This window comes from Sceloporus undulatus, chromosome 1 (genome assembly GCF_019175285.1).
Source record: "Sceloporus undulatus isolate JIND9_A2432 ecotype Alabama chromosome 1, SceUnd_v1.1, whole genome shotgun sequence".
Taxonomy (NCBI): Eukaryota; Metazoa; Chordata; class Lepidosauria; order Squamata; family Phrynosomatidae; genus Sceloporus; species Sceloporus undulatus.
In genome coordinates, this window is record NC_056522.1 from 263,497,142 (window position 1) to 263,517,765 (window position 20,624).

General features: G+C 41.5%; 1 protein-coding gene across 1 annotated transcript in view; it reads right to left on the reverse strand.

The window, feature by feature from the left end:
- The window catches only part of CDHR5 (cadherin related family member 5), a 54,561-nt gene that overhangs the window by 16,550 nt on the left and 17,387 nt on the right, over nt 1–20,624 (reverse strand). The window contains 9 exon segments of the mRNA XM_042449952.1: nt 744–986; nt 1,756–1,828; nt 5,448–5,564; nt 6,076–6,279; nt 6,953–7,050; nt 9,875–9,965; nt 14,809–14,979; nt 15,651–15,758; nt 17,890–17,988. Coding sequence (XP_042305886.1) covers nt 744–986; nt 1,756–1,828; nt 5,448–5,564; nt 6,076–6,279; nt 6,953–7,050; nt 9,875–9,965; nt 14,809–14,979; nt 15,651–15,758; nt 17,890–17,988 — 1,204 coding nt within the window.

Below are 20,624 nucleotides of genomic sequence, written 5' to 3' on the forward strand. Positions count from 1 at the left end.
TCAAAACGTGCAGAGTGCTGAACAGGGCACTTGGTCAGAAAGATGGAATCATGATAGACCACTCCCCCCCCCCCCCAAGATCTCACCTACTGCTGCACAGAAAAAACTGGCAGGCAGATCTGAGCATTGCTGAGAAAGATTATTATCCCATCCCAGCCTCATCCATGATCCTCAACAGCCATCAAATCCTCAACAGCACTTGTTTTCCCAGTCACTGATCTAGCATTCAATAGAAGTTGTGCTTGATACAGTAGATTCAGAAGCAGAATTTAGGACAGTATGGCTCTATCAATTGTGGAAGCTGAATCTGGGATAGAACATTTGGTTGCTGACATTTGGAGAAAGGTTTGTTAGACAGAATGGCCAGTCCTACTGGTTGTCATACATTAGTCTATTATGGAAGATTTAGTGAGGAAGAGGCGGAGGTTGAACAGTAGACTTGTCATTTCCAGCCGCTAGGTTGATCACTGGTGCTTGGCTTAACTCTATTATAGGAGATCTGGCGGACTGAGTTTCTGATATATTAATTGTGATGATGGGAGGCTTTACTGTACAGATGTTGACCATATAGTTGCATTAGAGGATCTACAAATGGCCAGAGAAGTCTTCTCTCAGGTAAAAAAATAGTGTTTTTTTAAATTTGTGGTTTTTCCATTTCCATGGGGTCCTGCAACCCTAACACCAATAAATGTGGAGGGCCCACACTTTAGTTACAAAAGGAGGGATAAGTGAGCCAGGTGTACCTGTCACAGGTTTCCCCGTACTCCCTGTAATGCCAGTATTCCTCGTTGTACTTGCAGGTGGTGTTGTGGACTTGGTAGATCCAGAGGGAACTGTAGATAGAGTGCTGTTTATCCCAGGGGGTAAACTGGAGGATGAACCTGAAGGCCTTGAAGTAGTCGTCACCGTCCCTGGGATGACAGGGAAGGGTGTTGTAGGGGTTGTTGTTGTGGTGGTGGTGGTGGTGGTGGTTGGAATTGCTGTAGCTGAAAACACATCATGTGTAATATAAGTTACTTTGTAGAATATGTTTCTATAGCTGTAACTCAATTGTTTGTTCATTCAAATGGCACTCAGAATGGAGGACCACAGCCTTTATGAAAAGTGTAACAATTATGATGCAACACATGACAGCAGACTCTCTATCCCAGTCTTCTGGCAAAGACCCCCTTCATTTCACACTGAGGAAATGGAAGAATACCTTATTCACTGCCAAATACATGAAACAAATATTTTGGAAAGATACATGTGGAACTGCCAGTGTTTGCATTGATCACTGCTGTGTTAAAATAAATGCTGAGCCCATCAGGACCAGTAGAATGTGCTGCTCTTAGATTCTTTCTGCAGTCTCTGGAGTTTATCAAACGGGAGGAATTTCTCTTAATTTTGAATGAAAAGAAAGTGGGGCCAAAACGCATTCACTTAAAGTTGCTAGTTTCACGCAATTATGTGAATAAGCATTGCATTCGAATTCACTCCCCATTGCCCAAATATAGCATGCCATTGCCCGAATTTGCATGTGGCAGTCTATCACGCAATAACGTGAAACCTCATGATTGCGTTTGACTGACTTTGGACTGACTTCCCATTGTCCGAAATTGTGTGTAGTGGTTTATCACGCAATAACGTTAAACCCCATGATTGCATTCAGATTGCCATCGGATTATACTTCCAATTCCCCTTGTCTGATAAACTCCACTGAGATCCCTAAATACCATCTTCACAGTATGCCCCATAAAGGTATCCCCAACATACTTGCCAAAGGTAGGACATCTACAGTAATCAAAGTTTTTGCCTCTTGCAGAGCCACAGTATCATTAGCAATAGCCTGTGTAGACAGAAAGTGTATATATTATTATTATTATTATTATTATTATTATTATTATCCTTTATTTATGAAGCGCTGTAAATTTACACAGCGCTGTACATACAATCTTTTAGTTAGACGGTTCCCTGCCCTCGGGCTTACAATCTAAAAAGACATGACACAGAAGGAGAAGGGAGTGGTGGAGGGAGAGGGTAAGAGGTCCAGCAGTTCCTCTCTACCTCCGAGGCCTGGACCAAGGCAGATGGACTGGAGGGAGGGCTTGGCTTCATAATGGATGGTTAATCATTTTCCAGGGAAAATACATACTCTCAAGTAGGATAATGCATATACAGTACATAGCAATACAGGAAATGGCTACTGAAATGGACAATCAATTTATGCAGTAAAAAAAATCAACCCTGGTTTTGAACTATGAATTTGGTGGAGATTTTGATCATATTGGCTGGTCCCCCACATATGGCAAATCCCATATCCCATATCCCATGCATCCCATGCCCATGCACTGGACCATGTTTGGATATGAATTATCACTGCCAACTTGAAGCCTGTCTACACTGAGGTCAATGAAGGGAACTAATTATGAAGACAATTGTCAGAGCATATAGTCGGAGCCTACATGTGAAGACCTGCTATGTAAAAGTTATATACAATGCTCCATCACCAAGATGTGGAGACAGCAAGCATGATCATAACTCCACTAAACTAACCAATTTGGAATCAAAGAAGCAACTTTGCATTTTGTTTAAAATACTGATTTTCCTCACTAAAACATCCTTAGAGTAACAGTATTTACCATATTTACTATATTTGTTACAAACTATACAAGACAAGTAGCAGTTACAGGAGGTGGTTCAAGAAAAAGAAGCATTTTATTTGTATTGAATTTCCTCAATCTCTGAAAAAAAAGTGCTACTGCCAACCTATTTAAAAATAATTAAAACAACCAGTCTACAATGTTGAACACCCTATGCTCTTTTAATCTTATTAAATGTCTATGGAACTATTCCAGGTTTTCTCTATAAGATGAAAATAATATTTAAAGTATAAGTATTTTAAACAGTGTATGTTAAACATTTGTCTATATCAGAAACAACAACAACACAGGTTGTCAATGCTTACGGTAAATTCTCATTCATGTATTAAATGTATTACACATCAGTGGGCAAAAGTATAACACTGTGCAAGCAGACATTTTCTCATTCAGTGGGCCTTTTTCTCCCCTCCTCCTGCAAGCATCCTCTTTAAATCTACTTCACCACCAATCCCCTTAGCAGATTTGGAAGGTATATGGATGGGAAGGTGCTCTACGGAGCTACAAAAGATTCTGAGAATGTATAAAATCTCAGTTTCTTTTTTGCAATATCCTATTATACAATGCACACCACAACCATATGAAGGTTATTAGGTAAAATGAGGGTCATGTAATGGTTGTGTAGAAATGGGAATTTCAGCTGGTACAGCTAGCTTAAAAACCCTAAAGCAGTAATGGCAAACCTTTTAAAGACCAGATGTCCAAACTCTGATGAAACTTGCCAAGAAAACCCCATGATAGTTTCACCTTAGTGTTGCCAGGAACTACTTGAAAGCACACACACACAAACACACACCATACTCTCTTAGCCTCAGGCTAGCAATAGCAAAACCCCCTCTGACGAAACTTCTCCCAAGCCTTTCCAGGATGTCAGGAGCCAGAGGAAGGGAGCACTCCATTCCCCATACTCCTCCCGCCCTGGAAGGGCTTGAGACTGACTGTACATTACCCAGAGTGCATTGCAAAATGGGTGTGAGGATTGCTACCACTGACTACATTACCCAGAGTGCACCACTTCCACACATACACAAAAAAGGAGCTGCATTCCTGGGTCTCCCTTTCTACTGCGCTGGGGTTTCATCCTCGGCCGCATGCCCTCAGAGATGGCTTTGCATGCCAAAGAGGGCACGCGTGCCACAGGTTCACAACCACGGCCCTAAAGGTACCAGATCTTATCTTCAAAGCTAAGTGGGGTCAACACCAGTTAGTACTTGTATGGGAGACTGTCAATGAATACCAGATTGTTGTTTTGATTGCTGTCAAGTTGACTTTGACTTATGACGAACCTATGACTGAGAGTCCTCCAAGTCACTCTGACATCAACAGCCCTGCTCATGTATTGTAGAATCAGGGCGATGGCTTCTTTGACTGAGTCTATCCACCTATAATGTGTCCTTCCTCTTTTCCTACTGCTTCTACCTTATCAAGCATTATTGTCTTTTCTAGTGAGTCATGTCTTTTCATGAGATGGTCAAAGTACAACAGTCTCTTTAGTCATCTAGACTTTTAGGGAGAGTTCAGGCTTGATTTGCTCTAGGACCCATTTATTTCTCTTTTTGGCAGTCCATGATATGTCTACAACTCTTCTCCAGCACCACATTTCAAATGAGTTGATCTTCTGGTTGTTAGCTTTCTTCACTGCCCAGCTTTGCTTTTTTTTGTTGTCATCTTCTGTTTCTCTGCATTAATTATTATTGTAGTTATCTTTGTCTCTGTGCACAAGTCACTGAACAGTTGCATTCAGGGTTCTGACTCTATTTCTGTCACCTTTTACTTTTCCTTCTTGACTGTTCTTCACTGCTTAAAGAGTTTCATCTAAGGCTTCTTTTGCTTTTTAGCTGCAGGTAGTATCTTTTTTCCTTCTTCCCTAACAGTTTCCTTGGGTTCAGTTCAGAGTTCTTCTGGCTCCCAGTCAATTAGGCTTAACAGTACAAATCTATTTTTACATTATTTTTACATTCTGTGGGGATGTTCTTCACATTGTATTTTGGCATGATGGTTGGTTTAGTGTTCAGTTGTACTCTAATTGTTATCAGCAGTTCAAGGTCTGTGCCACAATCTGCTTCTGATCTTGTTCTTGGACAGAGGATGGAGTTTCTCCATCTTTTGCTTCCAATTATGTAGTCTATCTGATTTCTATATTGGCCATCAGGTGATGTCCATATATATAGTTCCCTCTTTGGCTGCTTCAAGAATGTATTCCTGATGAACAAACTGCTGCCTTGCAAATTTAAATCAGTCATTCTCTTGCTTCATTTCTTGATCCTAGGCCAAATTTTCCTATAATCTTTGATTCTTCTCTGTTTCATTCTTTTGCATTCCAATTGCCTGTGATTAACAAGAAGTGCTTTGTTGGTGTGTGATCAGTTTCCTCCTGGATGCCAGCACAAAATCTTTTAATTTCTTCTTCTTCTTCTGCCACTATAGGGGGAGCATAAACTTGGATTATGGTTAGCTTGATGGGTTTTCCCTGAAGTCTTATTGCTATGACTCAGTCAGACTTTGCATTATATCCTTTGATTGCCTTTGCTGTATCTTTTCTCACTATTAATGGCACCCCATTTCTTCTTCGATTTTCATTTCCTGAGTAAAACACTGTAATTTGACTCAAAATCTCCATTCTTGACCATTTTAGCTTGCTTACTCCAATTATTGCAATGTTTGTATTCCATTTCTTCATTATATCTAGCTTCCCTTGATTCATGCTTCTCATATTCCATGTCCCTATTGTATGTGTTGTGTAGCTTCAGACTTTTCTTTCAGCTCTGAACATGTCAACAGCTAACAATAATTTTAGGAATGACTCACCAAAAGGGTGATAGTGGAGGCCACATTCAGAGCGACATTGGTCAGGAGAAATCCATCCGAGGTAACTCTGAAATCACTACTGTTTTGGATCTCATATCTGATGTCAGGATTGATTCCCTGCAAATAGTGAATAAAAATCTACATTAGACATTAATCAAATGAATGGATTACAATAGGAAAGCTCGAATGCTGCTCATTCTACCTCAGTTATGCAATATGCACTGTATGCCAATGTCCTAAGGTTGGCTAAAGTGTGGCCTCCATGAGATAGCCACAATATCCAATAGTGTGGAATGATGGAATATGCAGTCCAACACCATCTGGAGGGCCACAGTTTTCACCCACTAAGGATGAAACTTCAAAAAAGTGACATTTTTGCACTACAACTTCCAGAATCCACTACATGAGTCCCTGAGTTCTATAGCCATGCTTGCTGAACAACTGTAGCAACTTAAAAAAAAACCTCTTTCCAGACTATGGTTCTAGATATGGTCTTAATTGGTTACATTAACTACCCATTGTTGTCAATATAAGGGCTGTAGTCCAAAAATATTCTCTCCCTCTCCCTTCCCTAAGCTCTCAGCTTGGTTGCTATCATCTTGCCCCATAGCATCAATCAGTTCCTTACATTAGGGAAGTCATAATCAGCTGCAAAAATCTTCAGGGGTACTGAAGGTCTGCCGGCCTCCATAACCAGGCTGGAAACAGGCATGTCCACAGACACTGTTCCCATGTAAGTAGTGTTGAAGTCAGGCTTGTAGTCATTTCTATGTACAACTTTGATTTCCACAGTAGTTTGAGAATATCTAAATGGATTGTTTTCTTGAGAAGCCTAGAGAAAGAGAGATTGAGAGATGTACAGATACCAAATTCTTTCCTTGGGATAACAATCACTTAGAGGAAGGGAAATTGTAAGTTTGTTTTGGATAGGGCCTTAAGAACTGGAATTACAGATTTTATTGTTATAATCCTTGACTCTGGCTTCAAAGTTATCACAGAGTGGGCAGCTGCAGCTCTGGGTTTGGAAAAAAGTATTTTTTAAAAAAAAATAAGAAAAGTTTAACAGTGCAGAAATTACAACCTATTTAAAAGATGAATATTCTTCCATGTGGGTAAAAGAACAGTCTGGGGAGTTTGGAGGGTTGAGGGCTACAGAAACATCCTTTCAGGGCAAAAAACTGACACCTGGTGATAACTCCAGGGCAATCTTGAGGCAAGCCCTTGTGATGTTATGGAGAAGGGTAGTGATGTAATTAAGCATAATAGACGGCCAAATGCAGTTGCACTGAATGTGCCATTCAAATAAATAATGCCAATCTAATGAATGAGGAAAATATATACATGGATAAACTTTTCAAGACAATGCTCTCACCCTGAGATTTCTTCCCTGCTTGCCCTGAGGACTGGAGACTGCCTTGTCACTGCCCAATTCCTTTCTCTTTAACAAACATATATTCTCGATCCACTGTTGAAACTCAGAATAATCATATTTTAAAGTGACCTACCACAATATACAACATGAATGTCTGTAGTGTGTTGGCAGGCTTATTCATTGTTATATTTCCAGTAGAGTTGTTTATTGAGAATGTGTTGTAATCATTTCCTAAAGAAAAAAGGAAAAAATACATCTTAGCTTTTAAAAATCACCACCAGGAAGACTGTGTTATGCAGTGGATATTGTCATGCATTTGATCATGTAAAGCCTGTTATCATTCACAGTATCACAGCCCACTTTAGGATTAGATCTCAGTATCAAGACAGGCAAAGAAATATTTAGACAAGTTATTACCTTATATAAGTAGACAGAGAGAGTTAAACCTTTAAGCCTTTGGCTATCTAACCAAGAGATCTGCCTATGGAGCTGGATAGCTTATGGAGGATGAAAGTCAAAATGTCGAATGGGATTCCAAATAGGAAAAAACAGAAAGAACAAGCAAAGCAAAAGCAAGACTGGCAACCACAGTTCTGAGTTCAGGGGTGGGTCTACACTGGCCAGAATACTCCGGGCTTCTCCCAGAGTATCCTGGCTCCAAAGCTGTACCAAATTCCCCCCATTAGCTGGATGCTACAGAGCAATGTCAGATAGCTGTCTACGCATGAGTCCTGCCGTGCCTCCCAGTGCTGCAACCGCTGGCATGAGTCACTTCTTACATTGAAAACAAGGCACCCAATGTCAATCACATGGCTGGGTGCCTCGTTGTGACCTCAGGGGTAGTGATGTCTGCTAGCAGCAGTGGTGCTGGGCACCATAGTAGGACATACATGTATAACAGCCACCCAGCATCGCTCCGGAGAGCTCCAGATTTTCTGAAGCAAATTGTGAGTTTTAAAATACAGGTTAAAACATGGATGGCTCAGAGTTGATGTGGAACTGACATCATATCATGTTTTATGGTTGCCATCCACTGTTAATGTTACAGATGTAACTGTAGTATTTTTACTATCGGTGTATAAGTCAATCTAATTTATGGCACCACTTAAAGTGATAAAATTAGGACTTTTCCTTTTTTTCACCTATTGCCTCATCTACTGTATTATAGTAGTGTATACAATGATGAAAAACCTACCAGTAATACAACATTTTGGGACTAATGTAGAAGAGACTGCTGAGATTGTTGTTATGGGTAGAGAAAACATTGACATTGATGTAGAGTCCAAAATTGTTCAAGGAGCACCGATAAGAGTTGTGCAGGGCATGGGGAGATGCAGGGTGAAAGATATTTTTCGAGTAAGATGAGATTGATGCTTAATATCCATCCCATCTTCCAGTCACCTTGTTAACCCGAAAGAACCGAGGATTGTGCCAAGGATACCACAGACCCTCACCTTGCTCCTATGCAATGCTAGGTCGGTGAAAAATAAATCACACATCTTATACGATGTATAAGCATCACATGCATCACAGAGACCTGGCTGGGGGAGGATAGCTGTGTGACCTGGGATAAAACTCTCCCGGAGGGGTACGCAGTGAAGGAGCAAGTCAGGGAAAGTGGGTGCGGGGGAAAGTGGGCTGGGACAGATCATCCAGAGACATGGTGCACGGTGTTATCAGTACGCTGATGACACCCAAATCTATCTCTCCATGTCTCCGACTGATACAGTGACTAAGGATGGCACCTCTCCTCTGGATGCCTGTCTGGAGTCAGTAATGGGCTGGATGAGGGAAAACAAACTCAAGCTGAATCCAGAGAAAACAGAAGTACTCGTGATAGATAACCTAAGTCCGGGCAGGGAAATTTGTCATCCAGTCCTGGACGGGGTCACACTTCCCCTAAAGGACAAAGTTTGCAGTTTGGGAGTACTCCTGGACTCATCTCTACAGTTGTCATCACAAGTGGATGCGATGGCCAGGAGTGCTTGGTACCAGCTTCGGCTGATATGCCAACTGCGTCCTTGTCTGGACCAAAAGGACCTTAAAACAGTAGTGCACGCACTGGTAACCTCTCGGTTAGATTTCTGTAATGTGCTCTACATGGGGCTATCTTTGTACCAGGTTTGGAAGCTTCAGCTGGTTCAAAATGCTGCAGCCAGATTGGTCGCTGGAATATCCAGGTCAGACCATATAACACCGGTATTAAGATCTCTCCACTGGCTGCCCATTAGCTTCCGGGCTCAATACAAAGTGTTGGTTATTACCTATAAAGCCCTATATGGCTTGGGCCCGAGTTACTTGAAGGAGCACCTCCTCCCACATAATCCGCCCCGCACCCTCAGAACAACAGGGAAACAACTGTTAGAGTGCCCGAGAGTGAGATTGACAACAACTCACCAAAGGTCATTTACATCGACAGCTCCAACCCTCTGGAATAATCTTCCAGATGAAATTCGGGCCTGTTCCACCTTGGATGCCTTTAAGAAGGCCTTGAAGACTCATTTATTTTGGTTGGCATACCTGTCTGATCCCTTGTAGAACGTCATCCCCTGATAGAAGTTCATTTTATCAACTGATAGATTTTATGGTTGCTGATTTTATTCTATTGTTGTATGTATGTCGTTATATGTAGATTTAAAAATTGTACCAAATTGAATGTTTAGTTATGATTATTATGTGAACCACTTTGATCAATCGGAAAAGCAGTATAGAAATAAAGTTTATTATTATTATTATTATTATTATTATTATTATTATTATTATATCATAAAGATAGTCTGCAGTCAAATCAGAGTTTCATGTGGACAGGACAAGATGAAGTTGGGGGAAGCCAGGGTAAATGGCCCCGGTAGACATGTCCCAAGACTTCCTAGCATGCCATCCAATCCAAAATCTCTAAATGACTCTGAAGTTTTTTCTGAGCTGAAATTCCTCACAGAACTGCTGGCAATTAGAAACTCTAAACCACTCCATATGGTGAATGATGTTAAGTAATATGATTAGAAATGATAGCAGCCAAGATTACTATTTCTGCAATTAGGTACTACATACTCACCACCAGCTATTTCGTATACTATAGTTTCATCCAAATCTCTATCCCCATCAATAGCATAGAGGGGTCCTGGCTCCAAAATCAAGGGCTCAGTCTGCAATAATAAGGAAAATTATTTTTCAGATATTTCCAAACCAGGGCTTAGCATAATTCCACATGCTATCAGTTTTGCCCTCAAATTGGGGTGGTGATGGTTTTTGGAATGAATTATATTCAAATTGAGTAACATACAGGACCACTGATGACATAGGATAATGAGCATGTAATGAATAAATTAACTAAAGGCCTTTTGGAAAGTATGTCCTTTTGATGACTCTGCCTGAGACAATTGCTGTGGTGCTGGCTTCTCACATCTTCCCTCCTTTCATGGTAAAGAGATAGTCAAGAAAGTCTGGCCTGAAAAGAACTTGGTTGGTTTGCATAGCACCACAAGCCTCAATGTATCTTCTGTGCTTACAGGCAAAATCTGAGGTTTGTTGCCTGGTGACCAAGTCCATAGCATGGAAGCAGCAGTCACTATGGGCAAAAGGAGTGGCTGCCACAAGGAGAGAGCTATATGTTCAGACTCTAATATGGGCACAATTCATGATACACGTTACGTATGATTGCAGTTAACCTGCCATTTCCTATAGGTAAAATGATTACTAATAGGCTCTACTGCTTCAAAGATGAAAATGTAGAGGCAGGCTTAATGCTGGACATAAAGAAAATGAAAATAATGACCATGGAAGAAATACATCAATTCAACCCAGACAATGAAGAAACTGAAGTAGTTAAAGAGTTCCCGTACCTAGGATCAAACATCAATCAGAATGGAGACTACAGTCAAGAATTCAGAAGAAGAATAGGAATGAGAAGGGCAGCTATGAAAGAAGTAGACAAGATCTGAAAGAGTAAAAATACACAAAAATTCAAATCATCCAAGCCATCATATTCCCCATCACCATGTATGGATGTGAAAGCCGAACAGTGAAGAAAGTGTATAGAAAGAATATCAAATCATTTGAAATATGGCGCTGGAAAAGAATGGTGAGGATACATTGTGGACAAGCAAAAGGACATACAAATGGGTCCTTGAATAGATCAAGCCTGAAGTCTTCTTGGAATCCAAGGCGCATTCCGCACGCGCCAAAAGTACATACTCGGCACGTACTAGGGTTAGAAAGGGGTGTCTTTTCTGGATGCCCCTAACCCTAGTACACGCCGAGCACGTACAAAATGGCGGCACCCATTCTACATGGGCGCTGCCATTTTGACGTAGCGGACACTTAGCGTCCGCACGTCTCGGCACCATTATGATGCTGTAAGTGCATCAATGGCGCCGCAAAAAGAAGCCACTTTTTGCGGCTTCTTTTTGCTGTGCAGAGGAGTTGCGCGGTTTGGCCACTGAGGCTCCTCCACGCAGCAGATGAAGGTGCTGGCAAACTGCCTTTTTGGGCAGTCTGGAAAGCGCCCAAGATGACCAAACTGAGGCTGGAGTATTTGGCTACATTATGAGAAGGCACAACTCAAACACAATAATGCTAGGAAAGGTATAGGGAAGCAGAAAGAGAGGAAGACCACACACTAGATGGCTAGACTTAATCAGAGACATCATGTGACTGAATTTTCAGGGCCTAAGCAGAGCAGTAGAGAATTGGGGGTCTTGGAGATGTCTCATCCACAGGTTTGCCATGAGTCGGGATCAACTCAAGGGCAGTTAACAACAACATACTGCTGGACAATATCTGCCACAGACATATACTATTGGCTCTGGTTTCATCTTAAAGCCCATGATCACTCAGACAGTTGCAAGGGATACAATCAGGGCAGCTATGGAGGGTAGCATTGAAGGAGCTAGGTAAGATCCTCAAATATAAAGGTATGTAACTGAATACCAAAGTCAGGATCATCCATAGCATCACATTTCCTACTTGAATGAGAAAGCTGGACAGTGAAAAAAATTGACAAGAAAATCACTTCTTTTGAAATGTGGGCTGGAGGAGGAGAGTTCACTGTTAGCGCAGACTGCCAAAAAGTCCAATAAATCAGTGCCAGAGCAAATCAAGCCTAGCCTTTCACTAGAAACAAAAATGAGTATGTAACTTGAGGCTATCATACAGGACATACCAGTAAAATTCATGACTCACTTCACAAAAATGTCAATGCTGGGGACAGTGGAAAGCAGCAGGAAAAGTGGACAACCACTTCTGCCTCTACAGAAATTTCTTCAGAGTCAGGATCCAAGCACGGGAAGAAAGGCTATATTTACAAAGGCTTAAAAATCAGTAGGGCAGTCTTTAGCCACACCACTACGGTGCTAGGGGGAGGGAAAATGAAGGATAAATTATAGATCCATGCTTGAGTACATGTATGGAAATCTGTTTCCCTGTATCTTTGTATCTATGGTGCAAATCATGTAGGCTATGCTGGAGCCAATCAGAAACCATATTAGAGCAGAACAAATAACAATCTAAGCAGTAACAGGCTCTTGTCCAAACAGAGAGTGTGTACTTGTACCATTAAAAATAATACATCTTGTTTTGACGAGCAAGAAAGATTTCTGTTTCTTTGCATGACTTTCTCTCTTGTTCCTTGTGCACAAACAGGAGGGAGGGTCAGCTAGTAGGAAGGAGAAAGCATCACAATAATCAGGTGCATTGATCTTAGTGGCTGTGACAGTCAGTGGCGTTTATCACACTGAGATTTTTGGGTATTTTTGGAGCTCAGATCTGGGGTGACTGTGGGTCCACGATGCAGATTCACGTCATAACATGAATGTGTTATCAGATGGGATTCCTTTCTATGGGCGCTCTTTCCGTGGCATTTCCGCAGTGATTCCAAAATGACCCCTCATTTTGGTAAAACTGGAAAAAAGTGAATTCACAGAATTTGCTTTCAAGCTCACTTTGATTTCACTTCAAATTGGTCTGGTATGGAAGATCACTCCGATGTCACCCCCCTTGGCCCCCTGCATACTGCTCCTTCACCCCCCTCCTCCTCCTTCATGCCATCTTGTCCTCTCTGTCACCCTGCCACCAATCCTATCATCCCCTGACTGCTCCTGCATCCCCATCTCGTCCTCTCTACCACCTTGCCACCCATCCCATCATCCCCTGATTGCTCCTTCAGTCCGATCCTGGTCCCAGTGACCCTCTGCGACCTATCCCATCATCCCCTGACTGCTCCTTCAGCCTGATGAAGGATGACAGCTAAGGAGGGGGCAGGGGAAGTGGACAGCGTCCAGAGCCCCACTGAACATGTGCAAGGGTTCCAATTCGAATAGTTGAATCCGCATGGTATGCACTGGTGTGGTAATACAATTTGCACTCCACTTTGCATGAATCTGCATCATGTGATTTGCCTTGGGTGCGATTCCCCCTTGATTCGAAAGGGCAATGGAAGGGCAACCAGGTGTGATAAAACATCTACGTTACGATGTGAATTCGCATAGCTGAACCAGGAGTCACTCTGCATCTGACCTGCAAAAAGCCCGGTGTGATATACTCCAGTGCTACTGGTAGAAAATACAATCCCAAAATGTGTGTGCATAAATGTCTAGTGACTGAGCACACAAAAATATATGTGTGTGAACACAGACACATCTTCCTACAGTGCAAATTATGTGACTGTGCATATGTATACATGTGGAAGGGGGCCTTTTAATTTCCTGGTTTCCATCTTCAGATCTGCAGCTGTGTGGAATTCCACAGAAGATGAAGCTAAGCATCTCAGGAAGTAGAATCAGATTCAGTAGAAGAAAAATAGCTTCATGTCTCAAGCCATGCTCTGTTCCATTCTATATTATGAATCATACTAAACAGTTAGTGGTAGTCCATGATTTGCAGTTCTTTTCTTTTTTTTAACCCAAAACTTCTTGGTACAGCTTACACATGAGGGAAGAAAAGCAAGCATGGAAAGGCTTCTTAACCTCCTCCCCATCTTATTTTTTTTAATCTCAAAATTTCTCCACAATATTTTTTCTGGTTTGAAGAGTAAGATATTTTGAAGATACAGGGATCCTATTCTCTTCTCTTTATGAATGATAAATAATTTTTTGTGAGGAGGATAATCTTGAACTTACTATTTAAGATGTTGCCTTTTCTGCATGAACAAAGTCTGCCACATGTTGCTTTGCATTCAAAAAGAGCTGGGGAGCTCAATTTGACATATGGTTTGAACCTTGGAAGAAGTACCATCAGTGGGGTTATAAAATGAGTCCATGTTACACAGAAACTGGTCAGCACCACCTATGCATTTTGGGAACAGCTATCATAGCTCTGCACCTCATTGTGGTTGGTACCACCAACTCAATTCTGGTTTTTTTATATAGCAGACTGAGACACTTATTTCAAAGGTATTCTTGTGCCACTCATTGGCGTGAATGCTGTATGGCTTCGCATAGTAGTTCTGCAGGCAGAAACTATGCTACAGGTAGCTATTCACTGCTTCCTGGTCTTACCATAGAGCTGCTGCAACTCCCATGGCCATTCTGTGCCGGGTGGAAAGCTGGAGGGATTGAAGAGGCATCTAGTTATGTCCCCATAGCAAGATGTGAAATGGACATCAACTGTCTAGGTCCACCGGCGTCTTCTGGAGATTTCAACAGATGATGTAATCATTTTGTGCCTGACTATGGGGACATAGCCTGATACTACTTGCATCTCACTCTCATCTAGGCATAAGATGGTTGTGGCAGGGCTGCAGTGGGTCTACAGGCTTTGGTCATTGTAGAGGGAGGAAGAAGATATCAATCTCTGCATTAATCAAAAATAAGACTTAGGTAAGTGTAAGGGTGACCTATGCCTGTCTATACCACTTACAGAATGCCAGTCTTTGAATCTAAGGACAACAAAGCACAGGGACATGGAGGGAAAGGGAGAAGCAGGTGCGGGGAGGGAAAGCAAAATTAAGTAAAACAGCTTTGACAGATACAGCCTATAATCTTTTGTACATACCACATTCTCTGAGATGTTGACTTTGCCTGTGTAGCCATAGTTGATGCACATTATGCGACCTCCAATGAGAGTGCATGGCTGAAACCAGGGAGGTCTGAGATCTGCTTGTAGGATGTGTATGGTGATTGCTGCAGTGGCTGTGTGTGTATCTACTGCATCAGCACTCCCATCCTGTACAAAAGAAAAAAACAAGGACATTAAATAGGAACATGTCCATCTGTCAAAATATGCTGTTCGGTGTAACTTCTTAGACCAGACCAGACTCTATCGATGTCCATCTAGTGCCCCCAGTCCATGTAGCTTCTGCACTGGTGTACATCACCTAAATAAGGGATGTGGAGCATGTGCCCCACCCAAGTGTTGCTGGACTACAACTTCCATCATTGCTCACTGTTGGCTATGCAAGCTAAGGCTAATGAAATTACAGCTCAGGAAGATATGAACTATCATATATTCCCTATCCCTAAATAAATAGCCAATTCAACTAAAATTGATCTGGCTGATTTAAAGTCTAATGATCAGTTGGATGCAAACCCATATTTATGTCCCAGTTACTTCCCTTACTGAGTTCTGTGATAGGGGCCACTGTGCAAGCACACTCATTTACATAAGTTAATCAGTTACCTGCAATGAAATGAAAGCAACTTTGTGTGTGAATCATAATTTTTACTCTCAGACCAGGCCTATGGAATATGAATGTTATCAAGATTGCCAGTGCTAGTTTAACTTGCCAGCATCACCTTTTGTCCTGAACATATAAAGAGGATTATTCTGGTGAAGGATGAAATGCACACAGTAGGACAGCTGCAAATGAACAGATGTTTTGCTCACAGTAAACTCACCATAGCATATAAAGTAAACTCCATTAAGTTAGTTGTTTCATAATCCAGGGGTTTGAGCAAGGAAATTTGTGGATTGTTAACTCCTTGTATATTGAAATATTCCAATTCCTGTAATTAGACAAGCAAGAGATTTATAGTTGTTGTGTGCTTTCAAATCATTTCTTGAAAGAGATAGAGACCATCAAAATCTGTACATGAAGATTAATATTATCATTCTTTTTTTTAAAAAAATGCCATTTTGTATCATGCGTGTGCTTTAATATTGTACTTCCAAATCTCTCTGGAAGCCAAAATGATCAAATTGAGGCTGTTGTACTTTAGCCACAACATGATATGTCAAGACTTATTAGAAAAGACAATAAAGTTGGAAAAGGTAGAGGGAAGTAGAAAGAGAGGAAGGCTGCGTGCCAGATGGATAGACTTGATCCAAGAGGTCACAGGTATGGATTTGCAGGAACTAAGCAGAGCAGTGGAGGATAGAGGGTCTTGGAGATGTCTCATTCACAGAGTCACCATGAATCAGGGTCAACAACAACAACAAATGCTGAAAGAGCTGGATTGTGGAATTTCTATGGTCTCCACCTGACTGATAATATAAAATAGTTTATAGCAGAGTTTATAAAATAGAATTATCTTTTCAGCTAGTTATATGCTGATAGAGATTGGTTTACCATCCTTTTTGGGAAATGGCAGAAAAAATTCTGTTCATGCCAACAGAATAGGGGTGCACAAAGTGTGCATCAGGGGATGAATGTGGCCCACCAGACCCAAAAGTGCACTCCCCAAGCTTCTGGAGCCCGCCCCCATCCCACAAAGCGGAGATACTACCAATACTTTAAACTGCTAACAATCTTGGCATGGACAAGCTTCACCTTGTTGAAGCAATCAAATGCTATGCAAATGCTACCCCTCTCCTTCCATCCCCTCACTCATTCCAGTCCCAGCTTAGAATCTTATCCCTCTCTGGCAGACACTCCCATCCCCTCATTCCATTCACCTCACTCACTCCAGTTCTGGCTTAAAATCTTGTCCTTGGTTGCAAATGCTTACACCTCCAGTAGCAGTGATGTAGACTTGAATCAATTGACTCAGACTCAGGATAAAGTCCATTCAATGACTTGACTTGGACTTGACCCTGCGGCTCCATTCCCACTACATAATAAACCAGTTTGCAAACTAGTTTGAAGTGGTTTTAATGCCCCTTGTTCGCACCGAATCCCTGGCATGGTTTGTCAAGAACCCCCCCCCCCCCCCCCACCCGAATCATTTAAAGCACTTCTTCCGGACCTACGTCTTTTGAGATAAATCGATTCAGTGCTAATATGAACGGGCTGCAGATCAGAATTGGTTCCTGTGGTGCGGTCACCCCTATGAGGCAATCAAATTAAATCAATCCATCGCTGAATATGAACGCGAAGTGGATTAAACTGAAACAGGTAGGTAAATCAAAGGCGTGGAAAATGTGAACATCTATTCAGCACTAACTCGCATCATCAATTTGACTCCAAAAACGACTTATTTTGTAGTAGCAATGAGGCCTGCAATAAATGATGCACCAACTTGGCTCGACTTGTGACTTTTATATTTTTAGCAATTGACTTGCTAGCTTAACTTCACCTAGAAATATGATGAAATAGAAAATGACTTTCCTCCTTTGAGCAATGCTTCCATCTCTGCTTTTTGCCTATCAGTCACATGATGGAAGCTGTACTTTATGTTTACTTAATAGAAAGCTTCCACTTCCTATAGACATCTGCCTCAAACCCATTTGCCTAGCATATTTGCTGTTCCCTTAAGAGAAACATGTCCTGTGCTATGAGGATGACTCTTGCCCACTGCTCCTAGGAAAGGCTTTAGAAGGCTCCTCTGATGTGCAGTGAAGACAGGCAGCTGAGTAGACCTTATTTTGCTAAAATGTAGTCTTGATAAATTGGCTATGATAATTAAACTTTTTTAAAACCTAACTCTGTGCATTTTTTTATCTTCTAATTATTGAAACTCCACACCCCAACAACAACACCCCTCCCTTTTTAATCTCCTGGATTTAAGGCTCAACTTGAGAGTTGACTTGTATAGTGTTTGCATGTAGGATCACCATGGTGACCTACTTTGGCATGTCACTTGTATGGAAAAAGTTTCCAGCTTACATCTGAAATGATGAATTTTTTACAGTCTTATTTAGCAATTGATTTATATCTCCAATGCAAATCGTTAGAGCTCAGTTGAACTATATACTAACCGTTGGACTTCCTGTAAGGTTATAAAATATTACATCTGAATCAGCATCAGTAGCAGTTACATTAGCCTGGGGCACAACAATTGTGTTCACTTTTGTATCCTGGGGGAGAAGAAAAAAGAACATAGTTTTTAGTTTTTGGAGGCTGATGAATTTCCACTCCATCCAGCTGAAATTGGTGCTTTCCTTAGTGGCAGAATTCAAATGCAAAGGAATCTTGTAGCACATCTGAGATTAATTAGTTTTCTTAAAAATATAATTCATAGAAATATATGTGCATATATAGTCATCATCATCCCAAAAGAACTAACACAGCTCATTAGCATCAAATGCAATCCAAATTCAACAAGTTCCCTATAGAGCCAACACCCAAACTCAGAAAATGTAACTCAGTGCACCAGCAGCCTTGCCAAATGATATATTGGAACATGCATGCAAGCAGCTGCCTGGTGTCACAACAGAGGACCCCAGGTAGTGGAGGGATATCAGGGCTACTCAGAAGGTTGCAGCAGCAATTTTTATTTTGTTTGCTGGACAAAAACATGACTCAAAATGGCCCACTCAAAGAACTTAAGAGTCATCTTTGAGTGAATAGCATCCACAAAATATTATCATTTTGTGTCAGTTTGCATTCTTCACATTCCCTGGACCTCCTTTATTTCAATATTTTGGGCCTTTAGGACATTAATTGCTCATATTTGATTCTTTTGGGCCTCATTATACATCATTTTGTACCGAATACTTGGTTTTTGTTTTAATATCCACCTTGGAGAGAACCTTTCGGACTCTTCATTATCTGTTTTTCTTTTTCCAACCTGAATAATATAGTATCATCAGCAAACATGGTCACCTCATTACTCACTGTTAGGGTTGCCATATCCCACCTGGGGGTGGGACTTTCCCGGTTTGGGGCAGGTCCGCCCGGTCCCACCCCGTTTGGCCCCCCCTGGGATTCCCCCCCAGCCAGGCCCTGGCACGGCTCCGCGATCGCGAGTCCCGAGGCCGGGCGGGGCTGGGAGACGCTGGCTCCAGGCCCCAGCCAGGCCTTGGACAAGGTTTAAAAATGTAGCCCTTTTTTTTTTTTTTTTTGGCCGGGGGGGGGTGGAGGTCTCGACATGTGTTAAAACCGTGTCCCTAACATTTTATTTTTATAGAATTAAATAAAATTAAAATAAATTATTACACAATACCGTTTGGAGGTCCTCAGGGATGGCAACCCATTCGACGGTTTGTAACCCAGCTTTCTCAGGAATTTTTGTTACATTTCAAGATTGGAAGATAAACATATTTTGCATTTTCTTCTGAGAATTTTGTCTGCAGTCTTGCACATCTCAACATATTGGCATAGCTTTTGCTTTTAACCACTGAGTGGAGTAAGTACTAGAGGGGAGGCTGTGTTAGAATATTATTTTTATGCTTTGATAAATTCTATAACATTTTATTTATTACTTTGTCATTGTCTTTGTGGAAAACACATTAATTGCTTCAGCTGGCATTACTGTTATTTTAATGCATTACTTTCTGTATCTTATTCTTTACTGTTTTTTAAAAACAGGCAAGGAAGAGGCTGTATAGCCCGGCTTGAATCACCGGCATGGGGGCAGTGCGGGGGCTATGGCATTTGGATATGTATGCCCCAATGATGCCTCCACACCGCATCATACTGCCTGCCTGACCACATGACGGGCGGCGTCACAGTGCTCCTTTGGCTTGGCATTTATACACCTCATGTTGAAAGGAGCGCTGAAAAGTGCCGCCATGGTGGCAAGGATGGCTTTTGCTGGCTCTAAAAAGAGCGGCATTTTGCCACCAAAGTGCTGGAATGGGGCCACGGCATGCAGCCCTGATCCAGCTCTCAAAGGACTGGCATCAAGCTGCCCCTTTGGGGCCATCTCTTTTGCCCTTAAGATAATGATATTTCTGCCATTCCTGAACTGCTCCCACCTCCCAAACCATTCTAGAGTCCTTGGGGATCTTAGCTGTGTTTTTAAAATAAACATATTTGACTATAGCATTTTAATTATTAATTCTGAGAAGATTCTATATGTAGGATAATAAACCTATGAAATTTTTCATGTGAAAGAGTTATTGCTCCCTTTAGTTGACATTGTCATGGGTTCCTTTTCACTGCTACTAGATTTATGGGAAAGATAAGACCTTCACTTTCTCTTAATATTTAATCTTTTGATGTTTTAATTGTCATAGAAAGAGTTTTCCATGGAGGAACTCCAACAGCATCTGCCTGCCAGCCAACAAGTATCTTTGATAGAATGGTTTCTTTCTCCTCCTGCATCCACTAAACATGCAGGAGGGTTGGAGGACTTTCCATAGCAAATGTGGGAAGAGAAGTCCCATTGTGCAAATGGAAGCCTGCTTGTGTGAATGGAAGTCCATTTATGCAACATTGGGCATTGCCCTACATTTTTAAAGTTAATTAAAGGAATGAATCATAATCTCTCACAGACACCAGATTTCACTGGTGTGCATCTACACTGTAGAAATAATGCAGTTTGACACCACTTCAACTGCCATGATTCCATCCTACAGAATCCTGGGATTTCCAGGCACTAGCACTCTTTGACAGAGAAGGCTCAAGGTTATGTAAAATTACAAATCACAGGATTCCATAAAATGGAACTACAGCATTTAAAGTGGCATCAAACTGCATTATGTCTATGATATAGAGGCATCCTGGAGAACAAGTAATTGTTAGAAGTGACAATACATGGTGTAGTGGT